At 43.9% G+C, this 23,787-nt stretch overlaps 1 protein-coding gene across 3 annotated transcripts in view; it reads right to left on the bottom strand.

Annotated features, from left to right (window-relative positions):
* PPM1D (protein phosphatase, Mg2+/Mn2+ dependent 1D) overlaps positions 1–3,641 on the bottom strand; it is a 64,240-nt gene extending 60,599 nt beyond the window's left edge. The window contains exon 1 of one of the 3 annotated variants that reach the window (XR_008515602.2): positions 2,884–3,598. Coding sequence is in view for 2 of the 3 variants with exons in the window: in XM_002827684.5 (XP_002827730.2) it covers positions 2,884–3,355 (472 nt within the window). In the remaining variant the exon portion in view is untranslated. Of the gene's footprint in view, positions 1–2,883 lie in introns of all 3 variants that reach the window. The other 2 variants (XM_002827684.5, XM_054536999.2) reach the window with 2 other exon arrangements.
* Positions 3,642–23,787: the final 20,146 nt, after the last annotated feature.

The raw sequence follows: 23,787 nt of genomic DNA, 5'->3' as shown, positions 1-23,787 counted from the left end.
TTTTTTTTTTTTTTTTTTTTTTGAGACAGAGTCTCACTGTGTTGCCCAGGCTGGAGTGCAGTGGCCCGATCCCAGCTCACTGCAACCTCCGCCTCGCGCATTCAAGCAATTCTCTCTGCCTCAGCCTTCCGAGTAACTAGGATCACAGGCATGCACCACCACACCCGGCTAATTTCTGTATTTTTAGCAGAGACGGGGTTTCACCATGTTGGCCAGGCTGGTCTCAAACTCCTGACCTCAGGTGATTCGCCCGCCTTGGTGTCCCAAAGTGCTGGGATTACAGGCGTGCGCACGGCCATTCAGCTGTCTTCTATTAAGCTAGACATTAAAAGACGTTTGCCAAAATTTAAAACAACCCCACTCCTCCCACCACTATTTCTTATTTGGGGAAAAAAGTGGTTTTTCTTTAAAATATATATAAACATGTAAGTTTGTTTTTAAAGAAATATTTTTAAATTGTCTAAGTTTAAATTTCTCATATAGTAAATACTGGAAGATGTAGCCCACATAAACAAAAACTCTTTGGGGTCCTCAATAAGAATATAAAGGGTTCTGAGAGCAAAAAGTTTGAGAACTATTACTACAATCCAATGAGCACTACAAAAGTAGAAAAAAGGGTGCTCAATTCCAAAAGAAAGAAGTCTTCACAGAAGAAAACATACTGACTGGGAATCTACATGATGGATATATTTTTGTTTGAGTTTTCCTTGTTGGGGGGGCAGGGTGAGAGAGGCAGAATCCAAGAAAATGGAAATGGAGTATTTCGATGTGCCCTGAAAAAATGTGAGTAGAGACTAATGTAATGGAAATTCGTGTAACAAATATAATTTACTAGAGAGGCTGAATGTACAGGAAAGGGGTTGGCCTGCAGATTGCAAACTACAGTTTACTTTAATGTGGAGCCATCCAAGAATCTGTGACTGAAAAAAAATTTTAAACCTTCATTTCCTTTGTCAAGACTCCCAAAATAATTAGCATACTTTTTTTTTTTTTCAAGCTTTGAGGACGAAGTCTGAGGTCTAGCTGTGGTCGAAAACAAACTTTAACATTTTTTCTGGCGTATAAGGCTCTAAACTTTATGCATCGTGAGAGGGAAAGCTTAATTCGAAAAGTCTGTGTATGTAAAACTAAACCATACGTATTTACATTTAACAGCATGGCCCCCGCTTTATTAAAAAATGCTCCTGAAGGTCCGGCAGGGTAGCTTACGCCTGTAATTCCAGCACTTTCGGAGGCCGAGGAGGGAGGATCGCTTGAGCCCAGGATCGCTTGTTGCCCAGCCTGGGCATCAAAGTAAGACTGCCCACACCCGTCCCCCCCCCGCCCGTCTCTTAAAAAAAAAAAAAAATTTAAATACTAATGTAACGGAGTTTATACCTTAAAGATTTTTTATCCTTAAAGTTCAAACATATGGCAAATTCATGTTACTCCAAGTATACTGCAAAATAAACAGGACTCTAAATAGTTCTTTGTGTCTAGTCTTCCTCTCTTGTGCTGCTGTCGACTTCTCGTTGCCCTGCAGTCAATGATATGACATATTTCTACAATACACTACAGTGCTTTCAGCTCTACGGTGCCTACACAAAAACAAAATAAATCCATAAAGAGGGGCCCCTGGGATGGATGGGAAACGCCTCCAACAAGCCTAGTGGCTGGTTTTTGAGTCAATCAACTAATTCTTGGCAGAAAGCCAAGCAAATGGAAAACAGACTTTGAAACCGGCTAATCTACAACTCTATCACAATACCTTTCTAAAAATGTTCTGTATTTGCTAAATCTAACTCTTTTCTTTATGTCTCTACCCTCTGCTGAAAATAAAGCAACTTTATTATGTTGCCATAAATAAGGTTTTTTCCCACCACTGGACAGTATTGTCTTCTTTGCTCTAACAAAGATGCATGCCATTTATTCACTGCAATAGATAAGCAATTATAATGCTGTAAGATGATTCTGTAAATGTTGGGTACAGAAATCCTGCCTGCTTTACAAACATTTAAAAAAACTTAGATGAAACTACAACTACACCGAAATTTTTAGACATTTAAGACCTTTATTTCCTTCTAGCATACAGTAATTCCTTGCCTTTTCTTATTTTGATGGGCAGTTACAATTTATAAGTACTTTTTAAACTAGGAACTGTTGAGAACTATCTGAAAGCAATCAGCTAAGGCAATTTCCAAAAAGAAAGCCCAAGCAGAATTCAACGCACACCCCTTAACTGGCCCCTTAACAAGGGGCCAGTTTAAGAGGTAACACCACGTTCCGCGTTTTTAGTTTTCATAAGCAGTACAGGTTTATGAGCCTAAAAACATCTCACCATCATTACAACGGAATTCCTTCCAAAACTTTAAGTTGCCGGATGGTTACATTTCAGCCCTTCTAAATTAGCTTACGCTTTACTCCAGCAACCAACCCCAGCAATCCCGGGTCACACCACCGGTAGGAGGCAACCGAGAGGGATAAGACTTTCAGGAGCAGAATTATGACAGATTCTCTAAGGAAACACTACAGTTTTTCCTTCGCCTGGCCCAGGTGCAACATCGATTTATCTTTTGGCCAAAATCTGGCGCCAGGTTTCAAACACGTTTTCGCTGGTTGCCACCAAAGTGAAGCAGGGAAGGGAGAGGACTGCTTCCCATTGATCCTTGGAGGATGGAAATAAAGCAAGAAGAGGCTGCAGGGAGACGGCAATCCTATCTTCCCCAAGGCCACTTGGTTTGCCCAGACCTCCACCCAGCAAAGCGCTATTCCAGCGTTTAGTCACTTCCATCAATGTACACTTCGGTTGCGCTCTGGGTGCCGGGGGCCCACGCGGGGCTGATGCCATAAAAGCCCTGAACTACCTGAAAAAGGGGCGGGCGCCAAACAAGCCAGGGAACTTACCCAGTTTCTTCCACATGGCGAGGTGACAAGCGAGAAAGCCTTTGCGGATGGCAGCGCAAACCTTAGCCGGCTCGGACGAGGTGAAACCCTTCTGCTTCTTGATGAAACCCCACAAGTGCTCCCGGGCAAACTGTGCCGCCTCCCGCCCGCCGTGCCCGTCGCACACGGCGAAAAAGGCCACGGAGGAACGGCGGCGGCAGCAGCGGCTGGGTGCCGGCGAGGCCCCGGCGTCCGGGAGAGGGTCGCGAGCCTCTCGGGCTGCCACCGCTGGGCCTTTCCCCGAGACTTCGCCGCCGGGAAGGGCGGCCGGCGACGGCCGCGGAGGCAACGGCTGAGACAGCGACCGCCGCGGCGAGGGCTTTTCTTCAGCGGTCGGTTCGGGCTCCACAACGATTTGAGTAACGTCCTCCATGTACTTCCTCCCGCCCTGGTCGGAGAAGACGCTCACTCCCAGCGAGTACAGCCCCGCCATGGCCGGCTGGCCGGGATCCCGCCGGTCCCACGTAGCCCGCCGAATCCGGCGGCGGGAGACACACTGGGCGCTCGCCGGCCAACTATTGTTTATCTTCGACGACGCCGAGAAGGGGGAGGGGGCGGTCCCGGAGGCGGGGGGGGCGCGCGATGTCTGGACTTGTCCGCGAGAGCTGGGCCGGAGCGCCCGGGCGAGCGGAGCCAGGCAGTTGCGCCTGCGCACTGCGCTTCCCCCCCGCCCGCGCCCACCACACAAATCAGGCGTTCTCCCCCGCTGACGTCACTCGGCTCTCTGAGCTCGACCAATCTGGAGTCGAGTGGAGCGAACCCGCCCTCCGTCCCCGCCTTCGCTCCCGCCCGCGGCGGCCGTGCTCCCTCCTCCCGCCGCTGGCGCTGGGCCCGCGCACCGCCTAGTTTGCTTTCCCCCACGCCGCGGGCGTTTTCGCCCTCGGGGTTGTCGGCAGTTGCTGATCCTTTCCCGAGCGGCTTGGTCTGTGTAGGCTTTTGGCTCAGTCCAGGGTTCTTAATGCGGCCTGCTGGCCTTGGCGTCCCGCTGATTGCTTTGCTGGGAAGGTGGTGTGGGCTCGGGCCCCCAGCAAGTGGAGAATGAAGGGAGAAGAGTTCACCCTCCTCCTAGGCGAAATGGCGGGAAACCTCCCTTCCAAAGGGTGATTGTGAGCTGGCCGGAACAAGTGCGGCACCCTTGAGCTGGATCTGGGTGGGACGCATCCGACTGGGAATGGAGGAGGGAGGGAGTCCAGTTCTGTTGTTTAAAAAGCAATTAGGAAATTTCCACCGTCAGCTGCACAGTCTCGGTTCATATAACTAGGTATGTCAGAGACCTAAGAGGGCTGTGTTCTAACGAATTCCTAAGCAGATCTTTTTCAGCTTTTGTTAAAGGTAGTGCTCGTTCCGACCAGCTCTGGATACAGCATTTTATTCCTGCGGTGTCACTTCAAGTTATCACTTGAAAATAACTGACAAACACTGCCAAGAGCCCCAGTGCTCTGACGGTTTGGTGATCGTCCCCTCTCTTCACCGAGTCGGTCACAATCCCAACGCTAAAACCTTTGCACGGATTTTCACGGAGTTAAGCCGCAGAGCGAGGAATACGCTATATTTGCTCAGTAGCATACGTTTTGTAGTTGAATCACTTTAAAGTTCACTTTTCCCGTTTTTGGCCATTTCTTCATCAATCTGTACTTTCCTGTAAAACCTTTGAGATTTTCAAATGGCCTGAAAACAGTATGGAAACGGGAATGGGGGGAATGTACATACAGTTGGCACAAGAAATACAAATAGAAAAAATGTTTATACCAATAAAAATATAAATAAGCAAAATCAGCTCAAGAAAATGTAGAAAATCCGAATAGATCAACTAAATAAAAATAAATACAATCGAAGATATTCATTACCCCAAAAAGCACTAGACCAGATGGTTCCAGGGCATGGAAACGCTTGAAAAAAAAATCCCAGCTTGTTTGGAGAGGTAATCATAACCCTGTTAATAAAACCTAAGCATTATGAACATTAAAAGGAAACCTACAGACCCTGTTTTGTAACGATGAATACAAAAATCCTAAATGAAATATTAGCATTGTAATTAGGAAGCAGCCTCCATATCACAAGAACGGTTTGTGTAGCTCTTTACTATTCATCTTACCGTTCACCACGTTTGACCCAAGAGATTACCAAAAGATAATTCCATCATGCTTTATAATCCTTTCCACCTCAATCACAACCAATAGGATCTGCGTCATCCGTTTATTGCTCTGGTATCTCCATGCTACTCTCTGCTTCAATTACTCTGATTCCATATCCCACTCTTCACCAAATATCCTAACCATTTCACTTCACACTTTTGATTTCAACATCTGCCATCAGCTACTTCCCCTTTATTCTTAGCCTCTGTAAATGTTCCCATAAACTTCCCATTCCAACTGAAACCCGGTTTATCACAGCAAAACTACCTCCCTTGCAACTTTTCAAGTACAGGAGGTTATTTTTCCTCTCACAGGTATTCTTATCTATGGCCTATTCCTCATATTACCTCCAAACCACTTCTCTTCCTTCCTCCCTCAGAAACTCAAGTGCTTTTAAAATTTATGCAGACTGCTACTACTCTGAGATGCTGTCAGCTACTGATCCCTGGTATCTCCCCGTCATTTTTCATAGCCCACAGTCTTTGTTTCTTCCACTATTCGTGTCACTTCTCATCCACTTTATTTTTCAAGATACTATCCATATCTTCCATACTGCCTCCTTTTCAAGAGCTTTACTGCTCCAACAATTATCCTCCTTGCTCCTGCCTCATCAATCTCTCCTTTCTCTCTCTCTTTCTAAATTTTAAAGACGGGGACTATGATGCCCAGGCTGGGGTGCAGTGATTATTCACAGGCGCAATTATAGCTCACTGCAGCCTCAAACTCCTGACCTCAAGTGATCCTCCAACTTTAGCCCCCAAGTAGCTGAGATTAAGGCACGTGTCACCACACCCAGACTAATTTCTCCTCTTCTGGGTCATTTCCATTTGTGTATAAATATCTTCTGTTTTCTTTCTTTTTTTTTGAGACAGTCTCCCTCCATCACCCAGGCTGGAGTGCAGTGACGTGATCTCGGCTCACTAGCAACCTCTGCCTCCTGGGATCAAGGAATTCTCGTGCCTCGGCCTCCCTAGTAGCTGGGACTACAAGTGTGAGCCACCATATCTGGCCACTATTACCTCTTACCTGGACCACTACACTCGCCTCCTCACAAATCTTTCTCTCTTGGCCCTCTGCAATCCTTTTTCCTCTGGGTACTATAGCGATCTTTCAAAAACCATAAATCAGATCAAGTCATTCTTTTACTCAATACACTCATGGCTTCCATCACATTTAATATAATATGGGCCAGGCACGGTGGCTCACACCTGTTATTCCAGCACTTTGGGAGGCCAACGCGGGCAGATCACTTAGGGCCAGGAGTTGGAGACCAGCCTGGACAACATGGCGAAACGCTGTCTCTTCTAAAAACACAAAAATTAGCCAGTCATGGTGGCGTGCACTTGTAGTTCCAGCTACTAGGGGGAGAGGCTGAGGCAGGAGAATCACCTGAATCTGGGAGGCAGAGGCTGCAGTGAGCTCAGATCACACCACTACCTTGAAGCCTGGGCAACAGAGACTTTGTCTCAAAAAATAAAATAATATGCAAACTCCTTATGAAGGCCTGAATCATCTGTTTGGCCCCTAAATGTTTGTCTAACATCTTTTCATAACACTTTCTCCTTCACCACTAACTGCTAGCCTCAGTGGCCTTTTTTCTGTTCCTTGAACAGAAAATATCAAACTATTAGGAGACTTAGTGATTTTTTTTTTTCATTAGCAGTTCCCTCTCCTTGAAATGCCATCCCCACTCCCAGCAGCTTTACAAAGCTGGATTCTTCTTGCTACTCAGATCTCAGCTGAAATATTAAGGGACTTTCCTAACCACCCAATCTAACGTAGCCACCCAATATCTCTCTATCACATAACCCTATTTTAATTATCTGCAGAGGACTACTCACTAGCTGATCTTTTTTGTTTATTTGTCCCAATTAGAATATAGGCTCCATAATGTTCATTGCTGTACACTCTGAGCCTCGGACAAAGAGTTGTTGAGTGAGTTGATTAATTAATTTACTTAGCACGAAATGTATAAAATTAATATGAGGAAAACCAGGAAACTTTGCTAAAGAAAAAATAAGTCCTAAATAAATGTAAACACATACCATGTTTCTAGATGAGAAAACAACTCAATTGGTCTCAAATTAATCTACAAATATAACTTTAATCAAAACTCCAACTGGATTCTTTTTTTTTTACTTGACAAGTTGATTCCAACATTTATCTGGAAGAGAAAATGGATAAGAATAGCCAAGATGTTGTTGAAAAAGAAGGTGATTAGTTGTCCTACAGATATTAGAATATTCTTTTTTATTTTTATGTTTTAATTTTTATTTATTTATTTATTTTTTTTTTTTTTTGAGACAGACTCTCGCTCTGTCGCCCAGGCTGGAGTGCAGTGGTGTGATTTCGGCTCACTGCAAGCTCTGCCTCCCGGGTTCAAGCAGTTCTAATGCCTCAGCCTGCCGAGTAGCTGGGATTACAGGCACACACCACTACGCCAGGCTAGTTTTTGTATTTTTAGTAGAGGCGGGGTTTCACCATGTTAGCCAGGATGGTCTCGATCTCCTGACCTCGTGATCCGCCCGCCTCTGCCTCCCAAAGTGCTGGGATTACAGGCGTGAGCCACTACGCCCGGCCATATATATATTTTTAAATACTCAAAGAAAACATGGGATAAAAATATCCTAAAACATCTTTTTAAGTTTCCTTTGTTATATTTCCAGTGGTTTTATGCTTAAAATGTCCTCAGTGTCCTTTTAAGCCAGGTATTGTGGCTCATGCCTGTAATTCCAGCACTTTGGGAGGCCAAAGTGGAAGGGTTGCTTGAGGCCAGGAGTTCCAGACCAGCAAAGGTAACATAGCAAAATGAGGACCTCATATCTTAAAAAACAACAACAACAAAAACCCAGAAAATAAAACGTTCTTATTACTTCTGAGATTACTTAAATATGACTAAAATTTTATGTTTTCTTCTAGTATTTTTCTGGCTAAAATGTGTTTTTACATTCAAATTTATCTGGAATTATTTTGGCATAAAATGAGTTTGAATTTCTTTCAGACAAGTGTGTTTCCAATTGGTTACTGATACTTCCTTTATTAGTAAGTTTTTATATATGCTTGGATCTATTTCAGGGTTAACTACTGTCATCCACTGATTTGTTCATTTTAGGAGTCATGTCTTTAATCATAGAGTTCAAAATCTTCAAACATACACTCTGAGAATTAATTTTAGGCCAGGCACAGTGGCTCACGCCTGTAATCCCAGCACTTTGGGAGGCCGAGGTGGGTGGATCGCTTGAGCTCAGAGTTCAAGACCAGCCTGGCCAACATGGCAAAACCCTGTCTCAACTAAAAATACAAAAATTAGCCGGGCATGGTGGCGCCCGCCTGTAATCCCAGCTACTCGGGAGGCTGAGGCAAAAGAATCACTTGAGCCTGGGAGATGAAAGTTGCAGTGAGCCAAGATCGCGCCACTGCATGCCAGCCTGGGTGACAGAGCAAGGCTCTGTCTCAAAAAAAAAAAAAATTAATTAATTTCAGAAACAAAATAAAAATCTCATTAATTTGCTATTGTTTCTTCCCATAGCTAGAAAATATCAGTGACATCTACCAAGTAGAGTAGTAGTCCATTGTCCATCTACTACAGCCACTTTGTGTATTTACAGCTGCGAGATAACGTGTCTCAAGAGGTTACATTCTGTACACCTGCCTTTACTCTGACCCTGTTGTTTTTGCAACTCAGTATTTAACAAAATAATCACTCAAATCTGACTACCACTGTCACATTCATTGTGTGTGAATGTAAATTGGTGGGAGACGCAAAATTGGAATCACAGCTGCCAGAGTCCCAAAGGTGTCAAAGCTGTATATGTTCTTAATTAGCCATGGAAATTCAATCTGTCATGTTTCTGCAGATAAGTGGTTTCTGAGTCAATAATGGGAAAAGAATATTTGTACCTTTGTCTCTTCAGATAGTTCTACTGATACACTTAGGCTTTTTTTTCTTTTTCTAAAGAGATGTGGCCTAGTCTTTCTTTATTGCGTCATTGCATTTTCTTTATAAAAAGTTCCTTTTTTTCCATTTTATGAAAAGTTAAATAAAAGCTATTTGTTTAAATAACTTGGAAAAACCATCTTTTTCCTTGAGGTAATTATTGTATGGTTTAGTTTTACTCAGCAGTACTGTTACTACACTTCTGCTGCAGAAGATTTTATGCCCCTAATAGTGTACCATCCAGAATTTGAGACGAAATTAGAGAAACCACCTTTAAGATAGAAACTAGGAGGCCGAGGAGGGCGGATCACGAAGTCAGCAGTTTGAGACCATCCTGACCAACATGGCGAAACCCCATCTCTACTAAAAATACTAAAATTAGCCGAGCATGGTGGCGCCTGCCTGTAATTGCAGCTACCTGGGAGGCTGAGGCAGGAGAATCGCTGGAACCTGGGAGGCGGAGGCAGCAGTGAACCGAGATGGCACCACTGTACTCCAGCCTGGGTGACAGAGTGAGACTCTGTCAAAAAAAAAAAAAAAAAAAAAAAGATAGAAACTAAAGTTAAACATGCAATTTGTGTTTGTAGATGTTAACAAAATTTTGATTTCTGAGCTGGCATAGGAGCAGATTATCTTAAAACACTCAGTGTTCCTTTGTGTTAAATGGGCACAACATTTTTTTTTTCACATTTTCCTGCCTCTATCCAGTGTGTGGAACTTAACTGAACTTAGAAGGGACTTCAGAACTATTTATTTATTTATTTATTGAGACAGAGTTTTGCTCTTGTTGCCCAGGCTGGAGTGCAATGTCACGATCTTAGCTCACTGCAACCTCTGCCTCCCGGGTTCAAGCAATTCTCCTGAGTAGCTGGGATTACAGGCATGCACCACCATGCCGGGTTAATTTTTTGTATTTTTAGTAGAGACAGGGTTTCTCCATGATGGTCAGGCTGGTCTCTAACTCCCGACCTCAGGTGATCCGCTTGCTTCGGCCTCCCAAAGTGCTGGGATTACAGGCACAAGCCACCGCACCCGGCCCAGAACTATTTATTTATTTAGAAACAGGGTCTTGGCCTGTTGCCCAGGCTGGAGTGCAGTGGCATGATCATAGCTCACTGTAAACTTGAACTCCTAAATCACTTATTTAAAGAGAGGAGGCTTGGTCCAGGTTGGGTGGCTCACACCTATAATCCCAGCACTTTGGGAGGCTGATCACCTGAGGTCAGGAGTTCAAGACCAGGCTGCTCAACATGGTGAAACCTTGTCTCTACTAAAAATATAGAAATTAGCCAGGCGTGGTGGTGGGTGCCTGTAATCCCAGCTACCTGAGAGGCTGAGGCAGGAGAATCACTTGAACCTGGGAGGCGGAAGTTGCAGTGAGCGGAGATTGCGCCACTGCACTCCAGCCTGGACAACAGAGCAAGAATCCGTCTTAAAAAAAAATTAATTTGCCTTTATTGAGTCTTTCCAAAGTATTAAATTTAGTTTCATAGAAAGAAGTTATTTTTCCTCCACTCTTATTTCATCACATAATGTAACATTTACTTAAATATGTAATTAAAACAAGAACAACTGGAACAAACAGGTTAGTGAACAAGCATTAACTCAACAGTGGGAGCAGCAGTGTGTGGATGTATCAGAGGATCAGAGGGTTGAAGTCTATCTCCAAGGGTTCAGCACGCACTGGGCTTCTATACATTTTTTTTTCTGAGACAGGGTCTTGCTGTATTGCCCAGGCTGGAGTGCAGTGGCACATTCATAGCTAACTGGAGCCTCAAAATCCTGGGCTCAAGTGATCCTCCCACATCAGCCTCTCACATAGCTGGACTACAGGGGTATGCCACCACATCTAGCTAATTTTTGGATTTTTTTGTAGAGACAGAGTCTTGCTGTGTTGCCCAGGCTGGTCTCAAACTCCTGGTCTCAAGTGATCCTCCTACCTCAGCCTACCAAGGTACTGGGATTATAGGCGTGAGCCACTGTGCCTAGCTCAGTATCTTCTTTTACAGGCAATCGAGGGCACTGATTTAGTTTTATTATTTAATGATTAGGCTTATCATTTAAGTGGTGATTAGTGGAAAGTGCTTCTGGCCTGTAATTATTCTTGGATGGGTTTTAATGAAAAATGAGGTAAATAAGTCAAAGGATTTATGGATAATGACAGACTGTCTTTGTAATGAGATTAATATGGCTTACTCTACCTGCTTACATATAATTAACTAAAAATCATATAAAGTATGTTCTGATACTTTAGTGGACATTTTGTTTTTTCCTTTCCATAACATCCATTCACCCTTCTTTTTTCTTTTTCAACTTTTAGCATTAGAGGGTACATGTGCAGATTTGTTACAAAGATATATTGCATGATGCAGAGGTTTGGGGTATGAGTGAACCCATTACCCAGGTAGTCAGTATAGTACCCAATGGGTAGTTTTTCAGCTCTTGCCCTCCACCCCCTCTTCCCCCTTTAGTACCTAGTGTCATTGCTCTCATCTTTATGCCCATGTGTATCCAATGTTTAGCTCCCACTTATAAGAGAGAACATGAGGTATTTGCTTTTCTGTTCCTGTGTTAATTTGCTTACAATAATGGCCTACAGCTCTACCCATGTTTCTGCAAAGGACATGATTTTGTTCTTTCTTATAGCTGCATAGTATTCTGTGGTGTATGCGTACCACATTTTTTAAATCTAATTCACCATTGAGGGCACCTAGGTTGATTCTGTTGTCAACAGCACTGCAATGAACATATGGATGCATGTGTCCTTTCAGTAGAACGATTTATTTTCCTTTGGGTCTATACCCAGTAACAAGATCGCTGGGTTGAACACCCTTCTTTTGGTGAAATAATACAAAGATTTTATCCTGGGTAATCACTCCCTCCCCTACTCTCAAGCTATGTGATTAGGTAGAACTGGTCTCAGCCTCAGCTCTGGGAGAGCTCAGACTGGGTTAGGTCAGTCAACATATTCCATCTCCATGGCCTTACTGATGGTTCATTAATGAACTCATAACCTAGTCAGAAGCCCAGTGAGATATAAGGATATTTGCTGGAGCTTCTGGGAAAGAAAAACCTCTCCCTAATAAAATGAAGCTACTGGAAGATAAGCTAATTCTTCTTCAGGATTCTGTGTCCTATGAATGTGAAGTTGAGACTGCTACAGCCATTCTGTTACCAGGAAAGGAACTTGCCTGAAGATGAAGCTAACACTCAGAGGAAGAGGATCTGTGAGCTAGGTCCTACTAACATGATTTGAACTTTGGAGAAAGTCATGACCATCACTGGACTTAGCAATAGTCTTTTCTGTTTCCTTTTCTAGTGAAAGCAGTTCGCCTTGGATTTTTCTTCACTTGCAATATAAAGAATCTTTACTGACACAGATAAAAATCTCCTGTTCCTCCTCGCTAGGGAATTGAGGATACCCTGTAACTAGTATGATTGGTCTTGTTTGTTTGAGCTCCTAACTATACCGAATTCTTGTGTTGCACTGTTCTTTTCATCCTGTGTGGTGTGTTCTGAGATTTCTGCTTCTTTGTGAGTCTTTTTGATGTCCTAGTTTTTGTTTATGTATTAATTCAGAATATAATTTCTAATATATTAAGACTTTATTAATTTCTTTGTAGCAGGAAATTATTTTTATAATGTTCACTAGCTTTCCACCCCTAGACATCCCTACTCCCTCTTGATCCTTCCCTCACTGAAGGATATTTGGGTTTGTGCCTCAGGAACATGATATTAGAGAGGAAAAAAAGTTAAACATTCAGGTTTTTTGTTTCAAAAACATATCCTGGTATGCAAAAATATACAATTTAGCAGAGCCAGTATTTTTGTGCAATGGAGATGATAAAGATATTACAAATTCACAAGAAGACATATACAAGGTTATTCATTGCATCATTGCTTGAAATAGCAAACACTGGAAACATCCATCAATAGTGGAATAAGTAAGAAAATCCATATAACAGTGATAGCAGTCACAAGAAATATTCTTTTAGGAATAATATACTAGACATTGCCCAGCAATAATATACTAGACATGACCCAGCAACCATTCCTGACTCTTTCCTCCATTTGCCACCTTCTCTGTGGGGCTGAAAAGACTAATTATCCCTTTTCCTAAGCTCCATTGCATGTAGGCCATGGGAAAATAATGATCGATGAGATTTTTTTTTCTTTTTTTGAGAAGGGGTATCATTATTTTGCCCAGGCTGGTCTCAAACTCTTGGGCTCAGCCTTTTGAGTAGCTGGGACCACAGGTGCACCACTGTGCCCAGCTTATCAGAGATATAAATGGAAGTTTGTTGAGGGATTCTAGAGACAAATGCAGCTGGCACTGCACTTTCCCCCTGCATACAGCCGTGAAGAAAGTGCCAGAAGTATAGAGATTCTGTCCCTGACATAACTGAGTTATGGAAAAAAAATGCCAACAGCTATTGACCTCCAGAATATTTGTATGTGAGAGAAAAAAGTTCGTTTGTTTAAATAATTCTTGGTTGGGTTTTGTGTTATCTTTAGCCAGAAGCATTCCTAACTGGTACACTGTGTCAACATGGAAACATCTCAAAAATAATATTACAAGATATTAAAGGAATAATTGCTTTTTTTTTTTTTTGGACGGAGTCTTGCTCTTGTCACCCAGGCTGAAGTGCAGTGCTGCAATCTTGGCTCACTGCAACCTCCATCTCCCAAGTTCAAGCAATTCTCCTGCCTCAGCCTCCTGAGTAGCTGGGATTACAGGTGCCTGCCACCACGCCCGGCTAATTTTTTGTACTTTTAGTAGAGACGGGGTTTCACCATGTTGGCCAGGTTGGTCTTGAACTCCTGACCTCAGGTGATCCACCCACCCCAGCCTCCCAAAATGCTGAGATTACAGGCATGAGCCACCACACCCGGCCGAATAATTGCATTTTTATAAAATTTTTTTTTTGAGATGGGGTCTCACTCTGTTGTCCAGGTTGGAGTACAGTGGCAGGCTCATAGCCCACTGTAACATTTAACTCCTGGACTCAAGTGATCCTCCCACCTCAGCCTCCTCAGTAGCTGGGACTACAGGTGTACATTATTATACCTGGCTAATTTTTGTATTGTTTGTAGAGACAGGGTCTCACTATGTTGCCCAGACTGGTCTTAAACTCCTGGCCTCAAGCGATCCTCCTGCCTTGGCCTCCCAAAGTGCTGGGATTACAGGCATGAGCCACGCACCAGCCTAAGTGGATTATTTTATTTTTAATATTTTAATTAAATTTAATTTAATTAATTTTTTTTTTTTTTGAGACGGAGTCACACTCTGTTGCCCAGGCTGGAGTGCAATAGTGTGATCTAGGCTCACTGCAATCTCTGCCTCCCGGTTTCAAGCAATTCTCCTGCCTCAGCCTCCCGAGTAGGTGGGATTACAGGTGCCCACCACCATGTCCAGGTAATTTTTGTATTTTCAGTAGAGATGGGGTTTCACCATATTTGCCAGGTTGGTCTCGAACTCCTGACCTCAAGTGATCTGCCCACCTTGGCCTCCCAAAGTGCTGGAATTACAGGCATGAGCCACTGTTCCAAGCCAATATTTTAATTGTATAAAATAGAAATAGGGTCTCACTATGTTGGCCAGTCTGGTCTCAAACTCCTGGCCTCAAGCAATCCTCCCATGTCGGCCTCCCAAATTGCTGGGATTACAGGTGTGAGTTGCCATGCCCAGCCCTAAGAGGATGATTTGAAATGAATACACAAATTGATATGGCATAGCATATTTATATGCATTTCATACACATTCAAGACATTATTATAGGCCAGGCACGGTGGCTCATACCTGTAACCCTGACACTTTGGGAGGCCAAAGTGGGTGGATTACTTGAGGTCAGGAGTTTGAGAACAGCCTGACCAACATGGTGAAACCCCGTCTCTACTAAAAATACAAAAATTAGCTGGCCATGGTGGCACACACCTAATCCCAGCTACTCAGGAGGCTGAGGCAGGATAATTGCATGAACCCAGGAGGTGGAGGTTGCAGTGCACCGAGATCGCGCCACTGCACTCTAGTCTGGGCAACAGAGCAAGACTTCATCTCAAAAAAAAAAAAAAAGACATTAGCATATATTGCTAAAGTAAAATAATTTGTGTAATATATATAGTATAAAGTAATCTAATGTACGTAAAATCTAAAAATTGTACTGGAAAAATACAAACAAATATGGTAGTTGTTACCCTTGGGGAGAGGACATGGTTAATGGGACTCTGGGGTGCAGAGCAAGAGGTAAAGGAATATAAAATTTATCTGTAATTTTTGTATTTATTTAAAATAGAGCAGAAATGTGACAAAATGTTAATAATCTTTGATCCTTGGTAGTGAGGACACATGTTCATTTTATTATTCTCCATATTTTTCTGTATTTAATAAAAAAAGACTGGACTCAGTGGCTCAGTGCTTTGGGAGGCTGAGGTGGGAGGATCGCTTGAGGACAGGAATTTGAGACTAACAGAACGAGACCCCCATCTCTACAAAAGAAAAATTTAAAAATTAGCTAGGCATGGTGACACACACCTGTAGTCCCAGCTACTTGGGAGGCTGAGACAGGAGGATCACTTGAGCGTAGGAGTTGGAGGCTGCAGTGAACTATGATCTGCACTCCAGCCTGGGTGACATCAAGACCCTGTCTCCAAAAACAAAACAAAACAAAATAAAATGTTTTAAAGTTCTCAGAAAAAAAATAATTCTACAAGCTATAAGGGGAGGAGAACTGGAGAAAAAACTAAAGAACTTAGATAGTGATGTGTTCAAAAGTAAGTTATCCTATTCCTGGCCCTCTCCACATGCAAGGGCCCGTGGGGGGAGTCAACTGAATTCCCCCAGATGGTTTGGGGCTCAGCTGCAACAGAATATGTGCCTCATTTTCTTGGGCCAACCTGGGAAGGCAGGCACTAGTCTTTAAGCCTTACCTCACCTTGCCCAGCATGGTGAGGTTGTAGGATAGTAGGAATTGTGCTCCTGGGATTTGGGAGATGCACCCAAGGAACATCATGGTCCTCACAGGGGGCCAGGGTGTCAAGAGAAGTAGCAGAAAAAGCTATCTCAGCAGATGCAAAAGCATAGGAACCATGATTTATTAACGTTTGCCCCTTTCACCCTTCAAATTAAGTAAAGCTCCATGTATGGGACCCCCTGAATGGAATCAGCCCATCTGAATTATTTAAAAGAATGTTCAGGGCCAGGCGTGGTGGTTCATGCCTGTAATCCTACCACTTTGGGAGGCTGAGGCAGATGGATCACCTGAGGTTAGGAGTTCGAGACCACCCTAACCAACATGGAGAAAACCCATCTCTACTAAAAATACACAATTAGCCGGGTATTGTGGCACATGCCTGTAATCCCAGCTACTCGGGAGGCTGAGGCAGGAGAATCGCTTGAACCCGGGAGGCGGAGGTTGCGGTGAGCCAGACATAGCGCCATTGTACTCCTGCCTGGGCAGCAAGAGTGAAACTCCTTCTCAAAAATAAATAAATTAATTAATTAAATTAAATAAAAAGAATGTTCAGTTTATTGGCTAGGCTTGTTGGCCCACGCCTGTAATTCCAACACTTTGGGAGGTGAAGGCAGGAGGATCACTTGAGCCTAGGAGTTCAAGACCAGCCTAGGGCTGGGCACAGTGGCCCACACCTGTAATCCCAGCTACTTGGGAGGCTGAGATGGGAGGATCACCTGAGCCTGGGAAGTTGAGGCTGCAGTGAGTCATGATGGTGCTACTGCACTCCAGCCTGGGTGACAGAGCAAGACTCTGTCTCAAAATAAAAATAAAAGAAGACTGGCAATCTATGCCAAACCCCTCAATATAGTATAAGAAAAAAAAAATGATTTGTTGCACAGATACAGGGATATCTCATAGAACTAGAGAGCAGGAAGCCTACCTAAGCCTGATGAGGACCTTGGACAGGGACTTGTCAGGAACCAAGGAAATTGTTCTCTGCATCCTTCTAGGAGCATAAGGGTCTCCACCATACCTTTCACAGCAGAACAGCCTTTTGCTTGCTCATCAGCACAAATATTTACTGAGCACTTACCATGGACTAGAACTGCTCGAAACACTGGGAATAGAGAAGGGAATCAAACAGACAAAAAACATGTTCAAGTCTCTCAAGTCTACGTGTCCTATCAATTCCAAGGACTCATCATTTTTGTATTTTCTATTTCTCTATTCCCATTCTTCAAAGTGAGAAAGCAGAGGTCTTAAAACCCTGCTCCAAGTTTCAAGTTGGAGCTGTCCAGCCTCCTGACCTAGTGTCAGCAGAGGGCACAATTGAGCCTCAGGTGCAGTGAAAAGAGGTTTCTTGATCCCAGACAGATCTCTTCTTAACTTCTATATTCCAGGTGCCCCTCAGCTGTACAAAAAGAGTTGCTTCTGAGATTCCAGGTTGAGGCCTGGGAGCTGGCAGTCATTGTGACAATGGTGAGATGCTAGCCTCCATGTAAAATGTGGAAAAAGATAGAGGAAAAGTTAGTATCTACTGGGAAAAATAAATTAGAAAACCAAACTGCAAATAAAATGTCAATCTGAAGGGGACGGGCTGAGAGACAAAGAGGTAGAAGGAAATGGGACAACAGGAGATCAGATGAGTAAGTGAGTTTGAAAGGTGTATTAGCCAGGACTAAATCCAGAGGAAGGGCTGACATCAGAATTGGCTGATCCAGCAGTGTCATCAGAAACCACCTCATTCTTCATCCAGAGCTGTAAGATGGCTACCTGTGGCAATCAATACTACATGCTTCCCCATGTGACGGGAGAGAAAGAATAACATCCCATAGCTTTTTCTCAAATAAAGAACTTTCCTAGCAGGCCAGGTGTTATAGCTCTCGCCTGTAATCCCAGCACTCTGAGAGGCCAAGGTGGGCGAATTACTTGAGGTCAGGAGTTTGAGACCAGCCTGACCAACATGGTGAAACCCCATGTCTACTAAAAATACAAAAATTAGCTGGGTGTGGTAGCACACACTTGTAATCCCAGCTATTCGGGAGGCTGAGGCAGGAGAATCACTTGAACCTGAGAGGTGGAAGCTGCAGTGTGCCGAGATCACGCCACTGCACTCCAGCCTGGGTGACAGAGCAAGACTCCATCTGAAAAAAAAAAAAAAAAGAGAGAGAGAGAACTTTCCTAGAAATCCTCAGCAAGGCTCTCTTACTGTTTACCAGAACCAGGTCACATCTGATCTGATTGCTTTTAGACCCTTTCATCTCACCATGGGCAATTTTTCCCCTGATGGGACATTTTGTAATATCTGGACACATTTTTGATTGTCACAACTTGAGGAGAGGAAATGCTACTAGTGTCTAGTGGGTAGAGGCCAAGGATGTTACTACTAAACATCCTTCAATGCACAGAAGGACACCCCCACCCCTGAGGCCTCCCCCTGCCACCCTCCCACCCCCTGCAACAAAGAGTCAAGAGTGCTTAGACTGGGAAACTCTGTTTTAGATCAAGTAGGCCCACTCCCCAGCCGTACCCAGGCTAGCTGTAGGAGCAGGGGACACCAAAGAAAGATGATAGTGACTGGTCAGAGAGATAGAAGAAGATGGAAAGAATGTCTTATTCAAAAATCTAAGGAGACTTTTAAGAAGGCAAACATGGCCAATATCGTCAAATGCTGTAGAGAGGTCAAGTGAGTTTACAACTGAAAATCATCCAGTGGATTTATCCATAAGGGGTTTCTTGTTTCCCTCGCTCAAGAAGTTCCGGCCGGGCGCGGTGGCTCAAGCCTGTAATCCCAGCACTTTGAAAGGCCGAGGCGGGTGGCAGGGACAGGTCAGGCTGATAGGGATTGAGGAGTGAGTGAAGTGAAGAGAAAAAGACTCTGGTTACAGTATAGATAAGTCATTTAAGAAGCTTGTCTGTGAATAGGAGAGAGAAGTAGCTAAAAAGTAGATAGAATAATGACATCTTTCTTTTTTCATTAAAATTTTTTTTTTTTTTTTGAGATAGGGTCTCACTCTGTCACCCAGGCTGAAGTGCAGTGGCTCAATCTCGGCTCACTGCCACCTCTGCCTCCTGCGCTCAAGCGATCCTCCCACCTCAGCCTGCTGAGTAGTTGGGACTACAGGCACACAGCACAACACCTGGCTAATGTTCTGTATTTTGGGTAGAGATGGAGTTTTACCATGTTGCCCAGGCTGGTCTCCAACTCTTGGGCTCAAGTGATCTGCCCGCTTCAACCTCTCAAAGTGCTGGGAATACAGGTGTGAACCACTGTGCCCACGCAGAATAATGATTTTTTAATATTAAAGAGACATACTCATTTTTAAAATGCTGACAGGGGCCAGGCGCAGTGGCTCATGCTTGTAATCTCAACACTTTGGGAGGCCGAGGCAGGTGGATCACCTGAGGTCAGGAGTTCGAGACTAGCCTGGCCAACATGATGAAACCCCTGTCTATACTAAAAATACAAAAAATTAGCCAGGCATGGTGGCACATGCCTATAATCCCAGCTACTTGGGAGGCTGAGACAGGAGAATCGCTTGAACCCAGGAGGTGGAGGTTGCAGTGAGCCAAAATCACGCCACTGCACTCCAGCCTGGGCAACAAGAGCAAAACTCCATCTCAAAAAAATAAAAAAATAAAAATTGCTGACAGGAAAATTCCAAAACAGTGGAAAAAGTAAAAGAGAGAGGGAAAAATGAGGAATATCCCTGAGAAGAGATTATTATTTAGAGCAGAGCTTCTCAAACTTTAACATGTACATGAACCATCTGGGGATCCTGGAATCATCTGGAGGATCCTATTAAATGCAGATTGAGCTCTATTAGGTCTAGGGGGCATCCAAGAATCTACAGTTCTAATATGCTCTCAGGTGGTACCAAAGTTGCCAGTCCATGGGCCACTTTGAATAACAAGGATTTAGAACAATTGTTCTCAAACTTCAGCATGCATCAGAATCACCTGATAGGCTGGTTAATCCAGAGAATGCTGGCCCCACTCCCAGAGTTTCTGATTCAGGAAGTCTGGGATGGGGCATAAGAATTAACTTTCTGTCAATCTTCAGGTGACCATTGATTTAGAGTATGTGTGGAGAAAATCATCTTAAAAGAGAGAGGATTTCACCACTGAGAAGAAAAGGAAAAAGCAAGAATTGACAGGGTTGCAGATAAGCTGTTGGTTTATGGGGCAGGGTAGGACCCTGAAGAATTCACTGCCCATTGGCCTGTATCTTCTCTATGAAGTAGGAAATTGTCAGCTGAGAGCAACGGGGAGGGCAATGGGAGAGGGAACTATGAACATTAGGTGAAGGCTTGTTGCTCTCCAGTTGCTCTCATAACACTATACAGAAAGTCTATTTGTGGATTGATTGATGGATTGATTGAGAAAGAGTCTGGCTGTGTTACCCAGGCTAAAGTGCAGTGGCATGATGGGAGCTCACAGCAGTCTCCAGCTTCTGGGCTCAAGCAATCCACTCACCTCAGCCTCCTGAGTAGGCCAGACTATAGCTGCTAGGCCACCATATCTGGCTAATTAAAAAAAAAAAAAAGATATACATGGGATCTTGCTATGTTGCCCAGGCTGGTCTGGAACTCTTGGCCAAATCCTCCCACTTCAGCCTCCTAAGTAGCTGGAATTATAGGTGCAAGCCACCTCACCCAGCTTCTTTTGTTATTTATTAAAGGAATATTTGCAATTAATTCATCCAGACAAGTTGACCAGGAAGTTAGGTGGTGAAGTGAAAGAATTAAGATTGTTCTTTGGCTGGCAACTAGAAACACCTGCTTGAAAATTCTCACAGTTATTGAATATGTGGTTTATTTTGTTTTGTTTGAGAAGGGATCTGACTATATTTTTCAGGCTGGCCTGGAACCCCCAGGTTCAGGCAATCCTCCTGCCTCAGCCCCCCACTATATAGGACACATGCCACCACACCTTGCTTAAGTGTTGTGATGTAGAAACTTAAGAATTCAATGACTTTAAGCAAACTGGCATAGAATTTACAAGGGAGATGGACTTCAGAACAAGAAGCTCTGGCTTCCGCCAGGCATGGTGGCTCATGCCTGTAATCCCAGCACTTTGGGAATCTGAGGTGTGTGGATCACCTGACATCAGGAGTTTGAGACCAGCCTGACCAACACAGTGAAACCCCCATCTCTACTAAAAATACAAAAAATTAGCCAGGCGTGGTGGCAAGTGCCTGTTATCCCAGCTACTTGGGAGGCTGAGGAAGGAGAATCGCTTGAACCCAGGAGGAGGAGGTTGCAGTGAGCAGAGGTTGTACCATTGCACTCCAGCCTGGGCAACAAGAATGAGACTCCATCTCAAAAAAAAAAAAAAAAAAAAAAAGCTCTGGCTTCTAATCCTCCTCACCACTTAACACTTTAAAACTTTAGGCAAATGAGTTAACTTCTCTTAGCTTGTTTCTCAACGGTAAAATGGGGACAGCAAAGGTACATAACTCACAGAGGGTTAAATGAGATAATGTAGTAAATGCTTCACCAAGAAGTCAATTTTTCTATTGAGTCACAGTTTCACAAAAGTCTTGTGAGGGAATTGGATTAAATAAACTTTTAAGCCACATCCAGGCTGGGCGCGGTGGCTCAGGCCTGTAATCTCAGCACTTTGGGAGGCCAAGGCGGGTGGATCACTTGAGGTCAGGAGTTTGAGACCACCTGGCCAACCTGGTGAAACCCCATCTCTACTAAAATACAAAAATTAGCCAGGCGTGATGGCGCACACCTGTTTTCCCAGGTACTTGGGAGGCTGAGGCAGGAGAATCGCTTGAACCCAGGAAGCAGAGATTGCAGTGAGCCAAGATCACGCCACTACACTCCAGTCTGGGCAACAGAGCTAGACTCTGTCTCAAATAAAAAAAGGCCACATCCATATTCATAATTCAAGGTGACCATTTATTTGAAGTTGCAAAAAGAATAATAATATTATTATTCCTATAACAGCTAACATTTATTGAGACTTTTCTGTGTGCATGGCATTATTTTAAGGACTTTACGTGTATAAATTCAATTGATTCTTACAACACTTCCGAGAGGTGGGTGCTATTATTCTATTTTGTAGATGAGAAAACTGGCACCTGAAGAAAATAACTTGCTCAAGGTCACACAGAAAATAAATGGTAGAGTTTAAACTCAGACAACATAACTCCACGGCTATATTCACAACCACTTAACAGTATAGCCTCGTTAGGGCTTTGTTTAGTGAATTTTTTTTTTTTTGGCGGGGGGCAGGAATTGAGGGGACAGAGTCTCGCTCTGTCGCCAGGGTAGAGTGCAGTGGTGTGATCTCAGCTCACTGCAACCTCCGCCTCCTGGATTCAAGCGATTCCCCTGCCTCAGCCTCCTGAGTAGCTGGGGCTACAGGCGCATGCCACCACATCTGGCTAATTTTTTGTATTTTAGTAGAGACAGGGTTTCACCATGTTGGCCAGGATGGTCTCGATCTCCTGACATCGTGATCCGCCTGCCTCGGCCTCCCAAAGTGCTGGGATTACAGGCGTAAACCCCCATGCCCCGGCCCTGTTTAGTGAATTAACTTCAGATTATGTGTCAAATAAATGGATCAGATGAGGTAAAAGTCATTTGGTACCAGTGATTCTTAGGGTTCCAGCTTCTAGGATTTGGTTTCAGGAATAAGCTTTTTCAGTTCTTGCTCAGATCCCTAGATGACCTTGTGACCAAGGCACCAGTTAATGAGAGCATATTACTTCACACAGACTCAATGGTCTCCTCTTTAGGTGGCCAACTACATTTTCATTTAACTGGACTGTGATGAGACTTAAATAACATAGTTTTTGTGGATTAAAAATTATAATAATGTGAGCTCTGCACAGTAGCTCATACCTATAATCCCAGCACTTTGGGAGACTGAGATGAGAGGATCACTTGAGGCCAGGAGTTCAAGATCTGCCTGGGCAACATAGTGAGACCCCATATCTACAAAAAATTTATTTTAAAAATTTACTAGGTGATATAGTTTTGCTCTGGGTCCCCACCCAAATCTCATGTTGAATTGTAATCCCTAATGTTGGAGGAGAAACCTGATGGGATGTGATTGGATCATGGGGGCAGATTCCCCACCTGCTGTTCTCATGATAGTGAGTAACTTCTCATGAGATTGGTTGTTTGAAAGTGGATAGCACTTCCCCCTTCGCTCTCCCTTCTGCCCCTCCATGTGAAGAAAGTGCTTCCAACCATGCTTCCCGTACAACCTGTTGAACTGTGAGTCAATTAAACCTCTTTTCTTCATAAATTACCCAGTCTCAGGTAGTTCTGTGAGAAAAGACTAATACACTAGGCATGCTGGCATGTGCCTGTAATCCCAGCTGTTTGGGAGGCTGAGGTGGGAGAATCATTTGACCCCAGGAGTTTGAGGCTGCAGTGAGCCACTGTACTCCAGCCTGGGTGACAGAGTAAGACCGTGTCTCTCTTTTTTTTTTTTTTTTTTTTTTTTGAGACAGAATCTCACTCTGTCACCCAGGCAGGAGTGCAGTGGTGCGATCTCGGCTCACTGCAACTTCCACCTCCCAGGTTCAAGCGATTCTCCTGCCTCAGCCTCCCGAGTAGCTGGGACTACAGGCACCTGCCACCACGCCAGCTAATTTTTTGTATTTTTAGTAGAGACAGGGTTTTCACCGTGTTAGTCAGGATGGTCTTGATCTCCTGACCTCGTGATCCGCCCACCTCGGCCTCCCAAAGTGCTGGGATTACAGGCATGAGCCACCACGCCCGGCCCCTGTCTCTATCTTTTTTTTTAATTAAAATAATTGTTATTACTTGTTGAATGACTATTATGTCCTAGATTTAACAACGGCTCTGCAAAGGTA

The sequence above is a fragment of the Pongo abelii genome, chromosome 19 (genome assembly GCF_028885655.2).
Source record: "Pongo abelii isolate AG06213 chromosome 19, NHGRI_mPonAbe1-v2.0_pri, whole genome shotgun sequence".
NCBI lineage: Eukaryota > Metazoa > Chordata > Mammalia > Primates > Hominidae > Pongo > Pongo abelii.
Note: the sequence above shows the minus strand (reverse complement) of the source record. Positions and strands in the feature narration are given on the sequence as shown.